General features: G+C 38.5%; 1 protein-coding gene across 8 annotated transcripts in view; it reads right to left on the bottom strand.

Annotated features, from left to right (window-relative positions):
• Window positions 1–17,574, bottom strand: part of LOC127950577 (voltage-dependent P/Q-type calcium channel subunit alpha-1A) — an 81,241-nt gene that overhangs the window by 24,616 nt on the left and 39,051 nt on the right. For 6 of the 8 annotated variants that reach the window (XM_052547720.1, XM_052547750.1, XM_052547727.1 and 3 more), the window contains 13 exons: window positions 10,162–10,261; window positions 9,161–9,321; window positions 8,935–9,075; window positions 8,513–8,714; window positions 8,230–8,394; window positions 7,827–7,937; window positions 7,019–7,102; window positions 4,591–4,707; window positions 3,666–3,731; window positions 3,440–3,537; window positions 3,198–3,348; window positions 2,492–2,619; window positions 469–565 (listed from right to left, as the gene is read on the bottom strand). In XM_052547720.1, the coding sequence (XP_052403680.1) occupies window positions 469–565; window positions 2,492–2,619; window positions 3,198–3,348; window positions 3,440–3,537; window positions 3,666–3,731; window positions 4,591–4,707; window positions 7,019–7,102; window positions 7,827–7,937; window positions 8,230–8,394; window positions 8,513–8,714; window positions 8,935–9,075; window positions 9,161–9,321; window positions 10,162–10,261 (1,621 nt within the window). The remainder of the gene's footprint in view (window positions 1–468; window positions 566–2,491; window positions 2,620–3,197; window positions 3,349–3,439; window positions 3,538–3,665; window positions 3,732–4,590; window positions 4,708–7,018; window positions 7,103–7,826; window positions 7,938–8,229; window positions 8,395–8,512; window positions 8,715–8,934; window positions 9,076–9,160; window positions 9,322–10,161; window positions 10,262–17,574) is intronic. The other 2 variants (XM_052547767.1, XM_052547769.1) reach the window with 1 other exon arrangement.

Raw genomic sequence — 17,574 nt, forward strand, 5'->3', positions numbered from 1 at the left:
CGGCGTTCTATGCATGTGGCTGGTTGCATAGAAGAGCATGCGGGCTTCAGAACAGGCATAAAGTCCCGCTGCTGGTAATGAAGTTTAATGTCAATGCAGTTTCTGTCCCCCTCCACCCAGAACAATGCACGCTACCATACCAGCTAGGCCTAGCCGTGCCTCAACAGCAAGCAAAACAAAAACATCAAAGATGGCTGATTCGTTTCGTTTTTTTTGTTTGTTTGTTTGTTGGTCTTTCACTTAAGTTGTTTTCTCGTTTGCTTGTTCCATACACGCAAGTGCACTAGTTCATGCCCCTGTAAGTGTCGGCATTGTCCTGCACATTCTCATTGTCATATCATGTTGAATGCAAGTAGAAATGGTGAGAGTACAAAAACATTGTTGAAAAGAAAAAGAAGAGGAGGTAAGCGACATTCATTGCATTCTGGATGCTAGCAGGTGATATTAGTTTTTAAGTGGAAGTCAAACCTTGCAGGCCACCCTATGAGGACATTTCTTGCCTAAGCCCAGAGGGGGGTCGATAACTCGCAATAAACTGTACATATCCTTATAATGAATGCGCCCGCTGTAAGAAGAATACAGGGAAGTTAGAGAACACAACTCAGAACAGAGACATCGGCAGGAAGAAGAGCACAAGAACAGGAAGAAAAGCACAGAATCACACACACATTTTCTTATTTGCTCGTCACCCATTTGTGCCGTAAAAAAGTCTGTTCTACTTCACTTCTTGTTTTTTTCTTTCCTTACTTCCTTCCATTTTTCAGTTTGCTCTGTTCTTTACTTTTCTATCTTAACCTTGCTTATTTGTCCTTTCTTCCTTCCTTCCTCTTTTTCATATTCCCTTTTTTCTTCTTTTCTGTTTTCCTCGCTTGCAATTTAGATTTAATCCCTCACCTCTTCATTATTTTTTTCCTTTCTCTTCTACTTCACATTCCTTAATTTCCCTCCATTCCTTCCTCCTTTCTTTCTTTTCCTTCCGTCCTTACATCTCATATACCATTTAATTCTCTTAATCATAATTTCTAGCTTCCTTCTTTTTGTTTTCCTCACTTGCTTCCTCTTTTCCTTCTGTCAGTTATATTCCTTCCTTCCTTTACCTTCTATTTTATTTTCCCCTTCCTTCCTTTTTCTTTACGTCCTTCTATTCCCTTCAAACGTCATGTCTTTCTTTGATGTTTCCTTCCTTTCATCATTCGTTTTCTTTACTTAGTTTTTCTGCATTCCTTTTGCTCTCCTTCATCTTACATTCTCTTCACCTTACATTCTTACTTTCTCTTTTCCTTCCCACCTTCTTCCTCCTTCCTTCCTCCTTTCATTTCATTCTTTGTTTTCCTTCATTCCTCTCCCCCTTTCTCATGCCCTTCTTTCCTTCTTTCCTCTCTTTCTCCCTTTAACTTTAACTTCTATTCACTTTTCCTTTCAATCTTGCTTCCTTCTTTTCCCTTTTTCCCTTTTTACATCATCTTTTCTTTTCTTGCTTCTCGTTCTATTTAATTTCTCTTCTTTCTTTTTTTCGTCCCCTTTCCTTTTTGCTTTCTTTCTTGTCTGATTGCTTCTGCCATTCAGAATGAAGACTCTCTGAAAAACTCTCTCTCCTCCATCTTTTCAGCATAATTTCCACTGGTAAAAAGGCTTTAATCCTGTTTGCATGTTAAGATTCAGTCTTTCCTATTCTTCTCTGAATATCTGATTAACTCTCGGTTGCCCGCCTACATTACTGTCTAACTTACAACATTAGGGTGACAGGCACTGGAATGCAGATACCAGGAAACTTAGCGTGTTCAGTAGAAGGGAGGGGGCTGGCACAGTAAGTTTGGCTTGCAGTATGCCGTATTCCAGAGTGGGAGGACTGGGACTCACAGAAGGGCATGTAGGAGGGTTTGGGGGGATTGATGGATTTTAGCAGAGCTGAGAAGCTCAAATCCATTATCCCTTTCTCTCAGCTGGTGCTGTGGTATTCTCCTCCCTGTTTGGTCCGAGGTAGGGTACAATAAAGCCAGGCTCTGTACTTTAAAGACTGTGCCAGAGGCCAGCTCTACACCGATTTCAAAAACTAAGCATTCCAGTTGAACACATAAGAGAGAGCCATTGTGTGCTGTTATATAGGACAGATGCTAAATTTACAGGTGTGAAAATGTATAGGTAAACACATTTAAAGCACTTGAGACCAAAAAGTGTTTTGCAAATTTAGAGGCCAAAGATATTCAAAAATTTAGGGTCTGTTACATCCAATTCTGCATGTTAAAAGATTGCGTGGTCTGAACTTTCGATTAATTATCAAGAAACATGTTATTCACAATCTAATGGCTTCTATTCAACGTGTATTAATAATTTAAGAAATACAATAAAAAATACAATTATAAGCTAATTTAATTTATAACTTCAAGTTATTTAGTACTTTTTACCAGTAGTGTGTAATATACAAGATTAGTATAAAATAAAACATTGAAAGAGGTTATGTGTTCATGTGTGCAAGTGCACATGGACTCACCAAGCAGCTGGATCATACTCTGCCCAGATTCTCACATACTCGTCCAGGTGATGGGGTCCCAGGATAGAGGAGTCACGTGTCAGGTACTCGAAATTATCCATGATCACAGCCACGAACAGATTCAGCATCTACACACATGTAAATTACAGGCTGACAAGTCGAGATTACACACCAAATGTACACTAGACCATGTTATTTCTTCACTTTTAAGCAATATTAAAACAGTACAATCATGGATGTCATGTTGTGACCTGTTGGTTTTGGTTTGAACAATGCCCAGCCATATATAATATAACTACATAACACAATACATACAGTAAGACCGAATTTGCAGCTTTACGTCAGTGGATATAATCAGTAGTAGGAACACAGTTTTGTTTTGCTGTTTCGCTGGAACAGATGGAAAAGCAATAGAGAAGTATGTTGCGTGTTTGAGTCACTTTTCACCACTGACGACAAATGTGGCGACCAGTCAGCAAAACATCAAAATGATAAATTCCAGATTCCATTTCATTATAATATAACGCCCACTAAAGAAATGGAAACTGCTGCTCAACAGTCGGAGATCTTGTCATTTCTATTTGATGCAAGCTCTGCATAAGATGTTTTGTAAAATAGTAGGGATATTCCAAAAAGCTGTGGATGAAATGTACTCACTATAAATGGAGTACAACGGTAGTAACAACAACAGTGCTTGTGTTCTCACCAGAAAGGAACAGAGGAAGATGAAGGAGACAAAGTAGAGATAGGCAAACTCGCTCCCACATTCTGGCTCCACGTTACCGAAGTGAGAATCACACTGCTTCTTTCCCAGACATGACAGCATGATTTCATGCCATGCCTCACCTGTAGCACTCCTACAAACACACAGTGTTGAACTACGGTTATAAAGTGTTCGTAACCCACACACAACATTCAATAGAGCCCGTCTGTGATTCACACACAAACCTGAAGAGCAGCATTAGGGCCTGGAAAAAAGTCCTGAAGTTGTTGTGCTGGTTTATGGCGCTCTCACCATCCTCCTCAATCGCAATGTTCCCAAACAGCTGGGAAACACAAAACCCACCCCAGCATAAGCCCACAATCTCATTGCCCACTACCTTCGAATCTAGCCATTTACTTATTCTCAGTATGTCCTGTGCAGTCTCCCACACACTCTCTCTCACATACTCACCTGCATGCCAATGATGGCGTAGATGAAGAACAGCATGGCGATGAGTAAGCACACATACGGCAGAGCCTAAGCAAAGCAGATAAGTCAAAATTAGCCAGCAATTAAATGTGTGTGAAAACCTGCTACCTTGCAGTTTGAGGAGAAATGTGCAGCGTATTGTCAAAATGATAGGATATTAGGACACTTTTTGAGATGAATGGGGGGGGGGGGTCCCCAATTAAGCTGAATTAACCCCTAAAAAAAACAATGACTACATAGAAAAATAAGTTATGAATTCTTGATAGCTTTATTTATTCATTGTTCGTGTTTTATGCAAGTCACGTGGTACATAAAAAATGTCTCACTAGCACATAGCATAAGTGTCTTTGCACCTTATCTGATTCCTCATGTATAATGATTTGTTTAGATTTAATGAATTTATGCCTCAGTTTCAGCTCACACAGCTCCAAGGTTATCAGTGTTAACTCAAACTAAATCTAAAACTATTAAAACACCTTTTAAATATAATAGAAAAAAAAAATTTGATAAAACAATTTTAGTTTGGCATTTAACTTTTTGAGTTAAGGGGTAAAATAACTAACTGGAAGAAAATTTAATAAAACTTAATTAGAACTAAAAATAATATAAAAACAAAACCTAAACAATAATGTAAAAATGTAAGAAAACTTACAAAAGTACATAATAAAATGACTAAAAAGCTAAAATTGAAATGAAAACTGAAAATATAAAAATAAAAGCTCATTCAAAATATTAATAAAAGCTATAATTATATTTAAATAAAAAGGAAATGACAATACACAGCTCAAGTAATTCAGTCTGCAATGTTATCGATTATGATTGGATTATTTGAAAGATTAATAATAAAAAAAAAAAAAACACTTTTTTTGTTTGCTCAACAGCATGCTTAAGTAAAAACAGATTTTACCTTGAAAGACTGAACGAAGGTCCAGAGCAGGATGCGTATGGTCTCACCCTGCCTGAGCAACTTAATGAGACGAGCAGCTCTGAAGAGCCTTAGAAAACTCAGATTTATGAAGTTGTTCTACAGAGACAGAAAGGAAGCAGTAGACAGAAATAGAGAAGGGGCAGACAGAGAGAGACAGCAAATGATGTCAGTCGAAAACATTTGTTTTCTTTTCAAATTCTGTAAAAATGATAAAGGACGGAAGGATAGAAAGATAGAAACCAGGAGAAAGGAGAAACAAAAAACAAAAAAACAACAAGACTGAACAGGCTCAGCATATCCAATTGTGAAAAAGGGGCAAAGACAAAGATAAAGGGAGAAGGCAGCAACTCATACAAAAAAATAATATAATTATATAATAAAATAAAATATTTTAAAAGAGTCCTCATTAGGGAAAGGGAGTGCACAGACCCTAACTTCTTGCTTCAGTCAACCAAATGCACTGATCTGTAGATTCACGTGGAGTCATGCCAGCCACACTAATAGCTTACAATGACCAACAGAGGACACTAGCAAAGACAAGGAACATGTGCTGGGTTAAAGGACACATTTCACAGGTCAGCTGTGGGAAAGTTGTGTATTTTGTATTTTGTATTTTTTTTTCTTCACTTTTATTAAACGCATCAGAAACTGAGGGGAAGAAACTGATTGTTTATTGTCCTTTAAGCAGCACAGAAATACAGGGAAACAAAAATAGAATATGAGATCACTGTAGATTTAACTCCATCTCATCGTTATGTAATTTAAATTCATAAGTAAAATGTCTTCCGTACGCTTACATCTATGTGTGTGTTGATGTATTTGAATGCATCTTCAGTATGAAGAGTGTCAGAAACAATAATAACTAGCGTTCCCTGTCAGCAAAAAAAGCAAAGCATGCATTCAGGAAACCTGCGGAGATGCACCCAAGTTTACACTGTGTGCTTCGGATCAACAACACCTCAACTGAGAAGGGTTTTGTCATACTGTTAGGCAAGCAGGGGTGAAAGGTCATCATGACTCGAGCACATGCATCATTATATTATCATCAGCAACAGGGAAACAGATCCATTAGATGCATTACTACAAAAAAAAAAATTACAAACCATCTACATGTAGATGTTGCAGAAGCATGGTTTATAGCAGTATTTTTGGAGGTTGTTTAAACAACCATTGTGATTGTTCAGGTCAGGTCATGGATATACACATGAGATTCATAGTGCATTTTGATTGGATGGAGTCATCAGAGAGCAAAGCCGCCATAAAGAAGAGTTTAAAGAAAGCATGTAAAACAAAGATAAAACAAGACATGAATTATCATTAATCATATCAACAAACCTTTCAATCAAATAAAGGTTGATTATAACAAAAAAACCTTTAATTCTTTTAAATGATGCCCTTTTCATATGCATTCAATGCAGTTTGAAAAGCTTTTATCAATACATATATTTGTCAGTCATGTAACTGGAGATCAGATAATTTTAATGAAACTAAACTCTTCAGATGGATCTCCAGGAACAGGACTGGGGCTTATGGGATTCAAAACAAAACAACAACACCAAAAACCACACCATATCGTAAAGTATTTCACATCACATGTCTGTTAAAAGGTCATCAATATGCTCGTGCAATCCTAAAAACTGATAAAGAGTAGATTACATAAAAAATTTAAATTCACAGTTTTTCTTTGCTGGTGAAATGAAACAAAATATAGATGACTGTAATGTACGCCAAATAAAATGCTCTCTAGAATGTAAATGTCCCTTTCCACTAATGCAGCCTGTCGTAGATAGTATAACCTATGGCCTACTGCCATTTAAAAATATAAATAAAAAAATTAAAAATCAATTTAAAAAATAACCACATAAAATAAAACATTTCAAAATAAATAAATATCAAGATAAATACATAAAAAATGTTATTTCAAATAAATAATAGATAAAAAAATTAAAATAATTACATAAAAAAAATTATATTTCTGATGTTTTATATATACATGCTGATGATCTGCTGTGAAACCAAGAAAAATAAAAGACATATACACAAACACTAACATGTTTTACCAATTTTTAGAGATGACCACTTTAGTTTGCTGCATTTTGAATACATGTTAGCATTTGAGAACATTGTTTTTACTGGTAGGTCACTTTAATCTGGCTCGGGGATAAATGACAAAGCTGGAAGAGGAACAGACCCCCGTCACCACTGAGCACCACTGGCTCACTGATCTGCCTCACACACCAACTGGGACGATTATATAAGACTTTTAGGAGTTCCTTACACCTCAGTGAGCAAGAGAAGATCCTGCTGAGAGTCTCTCAATCACATACGGAAATATACACACGCGTACAGACAGGATACACAAACAAACACGCACTCACAGATGGCAGCCCTTCTGCTACACACTTACCCCTAGCTCTGTGACTAAAATATCAGTGATGCTGCCAAGTACAGTCACACAGTCGAAGATGTTCCAGGCGTCTTTGAAGTAGTTCTGTGGTAAAAACACATAGATGCATTTGTCAGTTGGGCTTAAGGAGGATTGCGCTTAGCACACACACACACTCAGTGACTCGCCGACATAAAAAGAAGCAAACAATTAATTTTCACTCTCTGGTGCTAATGAACCATCTCCTTTCCCCATCTATCCCTTATTCCTTCACTGAGTTTTGCTCTCCTTGTACGAAAGGGGTAGATGCCTAGAAGACTAGTGGCCCAGATCCTGAACATGACGGCCTTTTTGTGAGCTGCCAAGTGACTGCCTGCAGGAAAACAGTGCATTAGGCCCATTCAGTACACCAGCTGCAAGGGAACAGGGGCAGTGTGTGTGTGTGTGTGTGTGTGTCTTTCCATCAACCACTCACCATACCAGTCATCTTAATTCCGCTCAAAATCTGTCCTTCTTTTTCCATCTTCCACTCTTAAACACTTCAGTGTGCCCTCTAGCTCACTATCTTCATGTGCGTCTCTTACTAGCATGACGCTGAGCTGACTATAACTATTTCCTTCGTATCCTGTGCTTCCATGTCCCAACGCTTCAGACCAGAACCTCTTTGATCTCTTTCTCACGCTTGATCTGTTCATAGATCTGCTTATGCAATGCTGGGTTTCAATAATACAATGTGATTTCTGTATGTACATTTGTGTAATTGCGTCTCTCAAAATGAGACCTTTTCGCACACACACTTAAACATGAGAAGACTGTACTGTGGACTCACCAGCACTCCGAAGGCAATGATCTTCAATATGCACTCCATGGAGAAAAGTGAGGTGAACACCATGTTCAGGTTGGCTAACACAGCTTCATAGGTATCTGATGCTCCATCATACTAAACAAACGCAACATATTTAAACTGTATTAAACCGTATATAGAAAGGTCTCAAATCTTGGTAACTGGACTGCAAAAAAACAAAACAAAACAAAAAACATCGGTAATGAAAATTGTTTAGTTTATTTGCCCAATGTGCTGGTTAACTAACAATGCTAGACACTATAAACCCCAAATTGATAGTTTGCACCATCACAATCTTTTGAAAGCAATTTTACTATACACTGGAAGTCTGGTTCTCAAAATATATAAAGCCAGATTACTAAAGTACTAAAGTGAAATACTGCCACACCTTCATCATAAGGACAATGGTGTTGAGGGCGATCAAAGCCATGATGGTGTATTCAAACGGAGGAGACACCACAAACTCCCACATGCGGTACTGGAACGTTTGTTTGTTCTGAGGCATGTGGCGCGTGAGCGGTTTAGCATTGATGGCGAAGTCTATGCAGGCTCTCTGAAAACAGAACATGGATAATACACCATATAAATGAGACCAATGCCAGCGCTATGCATAAAGAAAGAGCTAGACTGATAACTTAGCTTAAAAACCAGCCATTTGATAAGTCCTTCACCTCATTCTTTTCCAGGCTATAATCCTCCATCATTTTGTCTCCTTGCTCCTGGAAAGTAATGATGATAAGAGCCACGAAGATGTTGACGAAGAAGAAAGGGAAGACCACGAAGTACACCACGTAAAAAATGGACATTTCCATCCGGTAACCTGGACTCGGGCCCTGATTCTCGTAGGTCGCATCCACTGAATGTTTCAGCACCCTGGAGAGTGGCAAAAATATGAGACATTGATAATAATGGCAAATCTTTTAGGTAACTGTAGCAAGTCCTTAGATATGCCATGGAAAACAACTTCAACTTTAATCAAATTGTAATTTGTAATGAAAACAATACATTAGAAAACAGAAGCAACTTCACCATTGGCTTAAAGCATTGGATACATACACTGGAAACTAGGTTAGGTATTGAGATGTATACATACTGTGGCCACCCCTCTCCAGTAGAAACGGTGAAGAGGGTGAGAAGGGCCCAGAGCACATTGTCGTAGTGGAAATCGTATTTCTTCCATTCCCGCTTCTGCGCCCGCACTTCATTATCTCTTTCATAGACAAGATACTCGCCCCTAACAACAAAATGCTTTTAGAATAACATGCCAATGTGTCTGTTTATCAGTGTGTTTGTGTGTGTGTGTGTGTGTTTTGTCTCACCTGCAGTCACGCTCAAGCTCTTTGGATTCATCGGTACAGTAAAAGAAACGGCCTTTGAAGAGCTGCACAGCCACCACAGCAAAGATGAACATGAACAGCATGTAGACAATGAGGATGTTCAACACATTCTTCAGAGAGTTCACCACACAGTCAAAGACAGCCTGAAAATAGACAAAACGGTGAAGAGACAGATTCAAATGCAACCTGAAAACAGAACACAAACTCAGCCTTATAAGATAAAACACAAACCAACATATCTTCAAAATGCTAAAATACTGAAAATAACTGAATAAGGCTGTTAAATATGCATAGAAACTGAATTAGCCAACTGAAAAAATAAAATAAATAAATGAAATACCCTAAAATGCAGCAATAAAACAATAAAAAAGCAGTTTGAAAAAAAACAACACAGAAACAGAACGACAGAAATTTAATTATAGACTGACAGATATGACAAAAAAGCATCAAAACTGTACAAACACATTTAAATAAAACTAATAAATGATCATAAAAACGGGAATAGAATTATAGCAAACTAATCGAACAAACTAAACAAACCAAAAACAAATAAAAAACACACACACACAAAAATAATAATAAAATAAAAAAGCCAGAGACAAGAGACAAAAGAAAATGAAAAACAACCCTTAGATAAAACAGCATCAAAATAGTTTTGAAAAACGGCATCAAAATATACAAAAATAGATTAACTCTATTAAAAAAATAAAAAAAGATAAAAACTGAAATTAATAAACAAATGCAAAAAAAGAAACACTTTAATGTACGAAACACAGCCAAAGAAAGATACATCAGTAAGTGATGCAAATAAATACACAAAGTGAAAGAAGGTCTGAAAACCAGACAAAATAAATAAATGAATAAAATAATTTTGTCAAACACAACCCGAAACAGAAAATATATGTAGTGAAAAAACAACCATCCTCTCTAAACAAGCAAAACTCAGCACAAGGAGGAACAAAAACAGCCAAACACAGAGGTACCTTCAGCTTTGGCAGACGCTTGATGGTTTTCAGAGGCCGAAGTACTCTGAGCACACGCAGGGACTTGATAGTACTGATGTCTTTCCCCTTGCTGCTTCCTCTGCAAATACACAAACACACACACACAAACACCAGTGAGTAAGAAAGTGAACTGGCAGGAAGCATTAGGCTACATGGGTAATTGCTCTTGCACACACAAAATTTAGGGGTGAGTTAGTAGCTCAGGCTTTTAAAACCATGAAACATGCCTGCTACATCCACACATTTACTCCCAGGCATTCAGGGATCTCATCTGTGTCTCATCACTGAGAATGTAGCATGTTGTAGACAGACAATCAATCCCATTTCACAGCACTTAGGATAGACACATACTAAAATACACACAGTCAACCTCACAACACACACTCTCAGACAGGCTCGTCGGTGTGGCTCATGCTGTACTGAAAACTAGCTCAGTGGATGTAATATCCATTGTACTGTCTTAGCTCATGCTGGAACCACCACTGTACCTCTGATCCAAAGGAACACTGGCTGGTTTCATTACAATGCCATGACGACAGCATGAAACATACAGAGCAGATTCAGGCATCCCTGCTGCAGAATGCCCAGCCAAACCTCTTTCTTTCATGTTTGTGGGGTTGTCCGTTAGCAAACACAACATAAAAAAAAAAAGAACCTGGAAACACACATCCAGTCACTCCAGAGAGAAGGAGCTTCTACCAATCAGCCCTGGCTTTGTAGTGTGAGGAACCGTGTCACCCTGAACCTAGTCAATCTGAAGACTTTCTGGCATACATTATCACAATTTGCTCATTGCTCTTGTGGTACCCAAGCACAGCCATCCACCAGATGTGTGTACAGCTGTTGCACGGCAGATGTGCAGCTAGTGACCAGTAAGCCAAATGCAAAAGTTGTACATTGAAGACTAAAGTGTGCGAATGTGTGGTTGTACACTGATTTATATCACTACAAACAAATTTATGTAATGATGCTTCCCCCCACCCCTTAGAATCACATACAGTGGGGTCTAAAAGGGATTTTTATTTTGTTTTCAAAATGAATAAAAAAATTTAAGCTTTTAAGGTTGAATAGAAATGTTTTTGGAAGCAGTCTCTTACGCTCATCAAGCATTTATTTTATAACATACAGTAAAAACATAATACTGTGAAATATTGTATTTTTTTTTAAGCTGTCACATTTAATCAGTTTAATGCATCCAAGCAGAATAAAACTATTAACTTCTTTAAACATTTGAATGGTAGTATATATAAGCAAATAAAAAAATGAGTAAATGCAGTAAAAATACATTGTTTGTTAGGCTAACAAATGATTAATATTCATTAACTAATACTGATGCACTCATGAATTGGATACCGCTGCTTCTTTCATGAAGGAATGACGCCTTAAATGTGGTTCTGTTCCACATGCAAAGCAAACATTTATTTATTTTAGGTGAATTCTCTTTATATAAAATTTGTCTACCCCCCTCCAAAAAAAAAAAAGAAAAAAAAAAGAAAAACATTCTCACACTTTTGGACCTCACTGTATGAAATATAGATGTATATTTATCTCTCTCTTTATATATTTTGCATCTCTGCTGTCTTCCCTGTCCTCTCTTCTCCTCTTCTATCTGTGTTAAGGACAGAGGGCAGCGCTCTAGATTTCCAGTCCCGTGCCGAATCCTGCCCCCTCAGCAGATGTGGTTACACACTGTCAAGCATAAACAAGCATCCATCAGAGAAGCGCTGTCAGAGTGACGGATGCAGAGGTGAGGGACCTCTCAAACCCCGCTATCAGGACTACGTGGACTGAATGATCATCTACAGGTGGTTTACACAGAAACAGAGACAGAGTGATAGAAGAGATGGGTGACTTGCAGACAGAGATTGAGACAAATCCCAAAAAGAATGAGAGGAAAGCTGTGTAATTGCCAGGACAAGCATTAAGAGCAAAAGAGAGAGAAAGAGAGAGAGAAAGAGAGAGAGAGAGAGAGAGAGAGAGACATTACCCGCTGCCTCCGCTGTAGGTGTGAGCAGTTGAAGAGATGAGAGAGGAATCAGACACACATTCACACACACAGGACACGGGGGAGAAAGGGAGTTTGAAGGAAGAAATACATTAATATGAGACATATACAGTAAAGAGAGAAATAAGGATGCAAGCTTGTGAACTGTTACACTTTGTGCATCCACAGACTCATACATCTGTGTTCACTTACCAATTTACATCATTTACAAAACTCTAAACAATACATAAGCTACGTCAGCAGAACATTTAGCCTTATATAGCCAGACTTTTGACTTGCGACCAAATGTCTGGTCCTACTTGCAGCTTATTCTATTAGGCAGGAAGTGACCGCCTGACTGACATGTAACGTGATCAACCACAGTCCCTTTTGTTTTTATGTTATGCTTAAGGGCGGGTTTAAAAAAAAATACATTTTACCAAAATGGAGTGCAGCAGACAGGTTCCAGAAATAAAAAAACTAATCCTCAAAACCTTTGCATTATTCTGCTGCATTATTATGTTGAAGCCCACAGTATTTAACTGTATTTTGTAAATTAATCACATCTAACAGCAGAATTTCTTGTGAAAGACTACATTGCCAGTGATTCTGATAAATCTTGGGAAAGAAGTAAAATGCACCAAAGAACTCTTTAGAGCCCGCCAACTCCTGCAAATTACTGACATCAGACACTTTTCCACCGGCGGGCCCAACTGGAAAAATAACCGGAACCATTCCTCTTTGTTCTTAAAACTGTTTGTCTAGACCGAATCAGTCCACCTAAACTCACTCCTGGAAGTTTCATTAAATGTAGTCTATCAAGTCTGAACTTGCCTTTTGTAGTGTACAATATGCATCAGGTGGTCAGTGAACAGACTGTGGGTGGTCTGTAGGCATGCCATAATGAGCTGAGACTAGCTATTGTACACATATGCACACTTTCACACATATCTAAATCTATTTGAGTAGTAAACATGCATTGGCATATTGTATGTGACTTCATGGCTATGGTGACAGCTTCTGGAGTTAGTTGCCATGCCTTCTTGTTCATCATGACCATGATCTAGTGCTTTAGAGCTCATACTGTCACATGGCATATGATAGTATGTCACATGGCACTGTCATATGACCATAAGCACTTCACCATCAGAGCAATGGAGACCCGAAGCTCTGCTGAAGTCTGAAATTGATACAGATTTATTCTACATGCTACTTTAATTGCAAAAACTATATGAAAAATAATAAAGAGCAGATTTCTCAAGATAGATTCACCCCAACTTATTAAGTCCAAATCAAGTGCTCAGCAAAAAAGATGCAGGTTCAAGTCTGTCATCTCAAGCAGTTTACGGGTACAAACCAGGAAATGTGGACAGCTGTGTGGCCTAAACACATACAGATCTTCTCAACAAACATCCCTCTAAGGCATGAGAAAAGTTAGTCTCAGTCATGTCTTTTTATTCTCTAGAGAGGACCTGGATCGAGTCCATCACTAAAAACTTAATTGTCTTTGCCACTAACTCACTCAAACCTGCTGTATTTCCAAAGTCCTATTCCAAAGTGTCTTTTTTGTCAATCAACCCTATTAGTAAAAGTAGAGTACACCTGTTGAATGGTGTGTAGTAAGCAGGGATGAGACGTTAAAGCAAAGACCTTTGTATATTAACTGTCCCACCAAGAATACGTCATCACCAATATGAACAGATAGTTAAGACTCATTTCTGATTGGATGAGCTGAATTCAAAGCTGTTTTAATGCACACCGGTGATCAAACATTTATATATTATCACATCAAGTGATACCAAACCAAGACCAGCCTAATGGTAAATATGACTGAACTCTGCTTCTTGGCATGTGAATGAATAATTCTGACAATTATTATTATTAATAATTATTATGAATATATTATATGAATATGAATATAATATGAATATGAATATATGATATAGTTTTCTTATTATTGTTTAATTAAAAAATTGAGTCTCGTTTTATCGTTTCTAGAATTGTAAAGAATAGAAGCAAATAGCCAACTGATTCACTATGTTTTAATACATATGTTATGTATTTGTTATGCAGCTTTCTGACTCTATATGGCAGCACGGGGAAGTGCATGCTGGCATCTGTTTCTTTGAACTTTGCAGCTATGCAGTTTCTCTCTCTCTTTCTCTCTTTCTCTCTTTCTCGCTTTCTCTCTCAGCCGACTTTTTGCCGCAATAAATAGACTAGCCTAATTGGATCTTGCGTTCATCAAAATGGTGATACACATCTCAATTGGACAGTGTCCTTCTAGGAGGTGAGCAGTTTGATTGTCTGTAATCCCATTATGGTGTTATCTTTCTGGGCAAAGACCCTATCCATGCCTAAGAGGTTCTAATGTATTCTGTGTAGTCTTGTTTCGCTGCTTTACATGGGCAGCTCTGTAAAGGTGATCTGTATATAGAACTACAGATGACATGTCTCTTTATGGCGCTATGAAATCACTCTGCAAGTGTATTGGTCTAATCTATTACATTTTGTATATGTATATGTATATCAGTCATACCACAATTATAGGAAAATGTTAGAGAAATCGTATTCGAAGGCCGACACGAAAACAAAGAGACACAAGTGTACACATAGACACAAACACGTATGTTAACACATTTAGGTGTCCACATACTGCAGAAAGTACCAAGAGATGATTAGCTGTAAGATTGAGTAACTGCAGCTGGCTAAAGAATGACATGGCTTTGCCCTTGGCTTGTGTCCTATGTGTGAGGGACGTTTGAACGGACAATCAGACAGACAGATCGGTCTACAGAAGGAGAGGACAGGCGTGTGATGAGAAGGACAGGCAACAAGAGCAAACAGAGGGGAAAGGGAGAAAGAAAGAGACATTACCCCTCTCCTTCCCCACCGCCTCCTGCACTGTAGGTGTTGAGATGATCAGAGACAGGAAGACAGAGACAGACAGAGCCAGAGACACATACAAAGACACAAAACACACAGACACAGAAAAAAAGGGCACAGGGAAAGAATGGGGGTTTTGAAGCAGGAGAAATATCAATATGAGACAGAGAATCACAATCACAAAATAATGGCAGAGCTCCTAGTTTGTTTTATATGTGGACACCTAATCTAGTGTGAACACTTGAAACAATTAAGATACAAATACAAAAATACATGTACACAAACAGGGTCCAAAATTAACCCTTTGCTACACCAAATTGAGAAGAAATAACCGATCATAAATGTAGGCTTTTATTGCTCTTCAGTAACATTTGAGTCCCCCCCCCCCCCCCCCCCAAAAAAAAAGAATTGGTTTTTTTATTGTTCTTTTACATACTTTGTAATTTCAACCATGCATTATTTTCTGCGGTGGTCATCAAATTACATTTTCCAGTATGGGTCATTTACACCTTTACACTTTACTTGCATCCGATGCTCTGCAAGTGCTAATTTTGGACTCTGTACACAAAATACTAAATAAACATGCACAGATACACAGATATGAGTCACTCCCTGAAATTGACTGAAAGGTTAAAAACAGACTGAGAAAGATAGCAGAGATATGGGAACTGTTCCCACGCTCACAGCCAGGGAGCACCAGTCACCCCAGAGCGCCTGCCGTTCTGAGCGCACTATCGCTGTGTGGAGAGAAAGAAAGGACTACTGGAGAATCTAGCCATGATAGGAGAGACTAGAGTTTTTTTAGGACAGGCAGACACATCCAAATGAACCTCTTTATATATCACCTAATAAGAAACGTATTTCATGCAGGAGCTAAAGATGTGGGTGCAAACGGAAGTGAGATTGGGTGGGATTGGTGGTAAGGGAAAAACAAAGAAAATGATTTCTTTAAGAAAGTCATGCTGGGAAAAATAATCAATGCAGTTTGCTAGCTCTGTTTGTCCCATCAAGCAATTTGTATTTTTTCTTTATATGTTATTGTTTCTACTGCTTCATGCCCTTTTTTAAAACAAAATACATCTCCATAAACTACTTCACACAAAGTCTGAAATACTGTATTCAAATTTTTAGTGTTCAGATGCCAAAAAAACCCACATTAAATGAGAATGGGAATTTCGGCATCAGACTCCGCATGAACACCTATGTAGTGCAGAATTATTTGCAGGTATTTTGCACTTTCACATTTAATTTGTCAGACTTGTGTGAACAGGACTTTATTAATATGATTTTTTTCTATCTGGCAGCCATTTACATTGCGTATGCATGGTTCATGTTATGTGTTTTTGTGTATGTCCACCTAAAGGACCAAACCGGTCTGGAACTGCATTGCATGTGGACCTTTTTGTGGAGAATCCTTTGTGTGCAATCACATTTACAGTTGTTCAGGGACTGAGGAGGATGTACACAAACACACAGACAGAACCATATTATATTACTCTTTCAAAGCATCCAGATTCATGCTTTCATTCGGGTCATCTGACATGTCGATTCCCAGAATCTGTTCTCATGCTCTTTACTAAGTCTGGAAAAGAGCCTTTTGCATGCATTTTTTTTTACAGTTTCATATTAACAGATGCACCTTTCTGACCTCTCCCTCAGTCCAGTTGCTGGGCTGTATGCTTCCGCTGCGATCAGATACACGACCTGGAACAGCTTTATTCATCTTGTCAGCTATCCTGATTGCCAATCATACATCCCTTCTTTGTTGTTCCTGCCTCTATTGATAGCAGTTTGTTTAACAAGATTCCTGATCATTTCAGTGTGATCTTAAGAGTTTAAACAGCTAATTTCTGCATGGACTGTGACAAAAAAATGTGCTACACTGGACCCAACTGTAAACCCTAAAAAAAAAATTAAAATAGTTTCAACTAATTATAAATTGACTATCAATGCTACAAAACTGTAGCATAAGGTCCCTTAAATGTTTTGCCCTTGCTCTCTTGTTTATTTCTTCTTATTGTCTGTTTTCCTCATGTTTGGCTCCAGCTGTGAATGCGTAACAATGGAGTGCACAAATACCTGAGGTGAGTGTGGCTGGATGCTCCAGAGATTCCTGGGCACTAAAGGGTTACAGGTGCCCAGGTAGGGTCATCACCCTCATGGAAATGGGCCCAAGCGTGCCCATAGGGTAGGCATTGGGCAAAATGTAGGCATGGTGGGGCAGGGTGGGGATATTCAGTAAGAAATGACCAAACTGGGGCTTAATGTGAGGAAGGATAAGGAGAGGAAAAGACAGGGTAAAGATATGGCAAATGCAAATGCAGAGAAGGCAGAGCAATGGTGAGAGAGAAATGAAAGAGAGAGAGAGAGCTGGGTTTTAAGGGTAGCAGGCTGGCGCTCCAGGGTGGCAGAGAGCTGTGCTGACTGCACAGGCGTTTGACCTGTAGGGAGCAAGACGGGACAGGACGAGGAGAGGCAGCAAACAGGAGAGGAGAGAGGAGTGATGCATGAGCGCTGGGGCC

The sequence above is a fragment of the Carassius gibelio genome, chromosome A3, assembly GCF_023724105.1.
Source record: "Carassius gibelio isolate Cgi1373 ecotype wild population from Czech Republic chromosome A3, carGib1.2-hapl.c, whole genome shotgun sequence".
In the NCBI taxonomy this organism is placed as follows: domain Eukaryota; kingdom Metazoa; phylum Chordata; class Actinopteri; order Cypriniformes; family Cyprinidae; genus Carassius; species Carassius gibelio.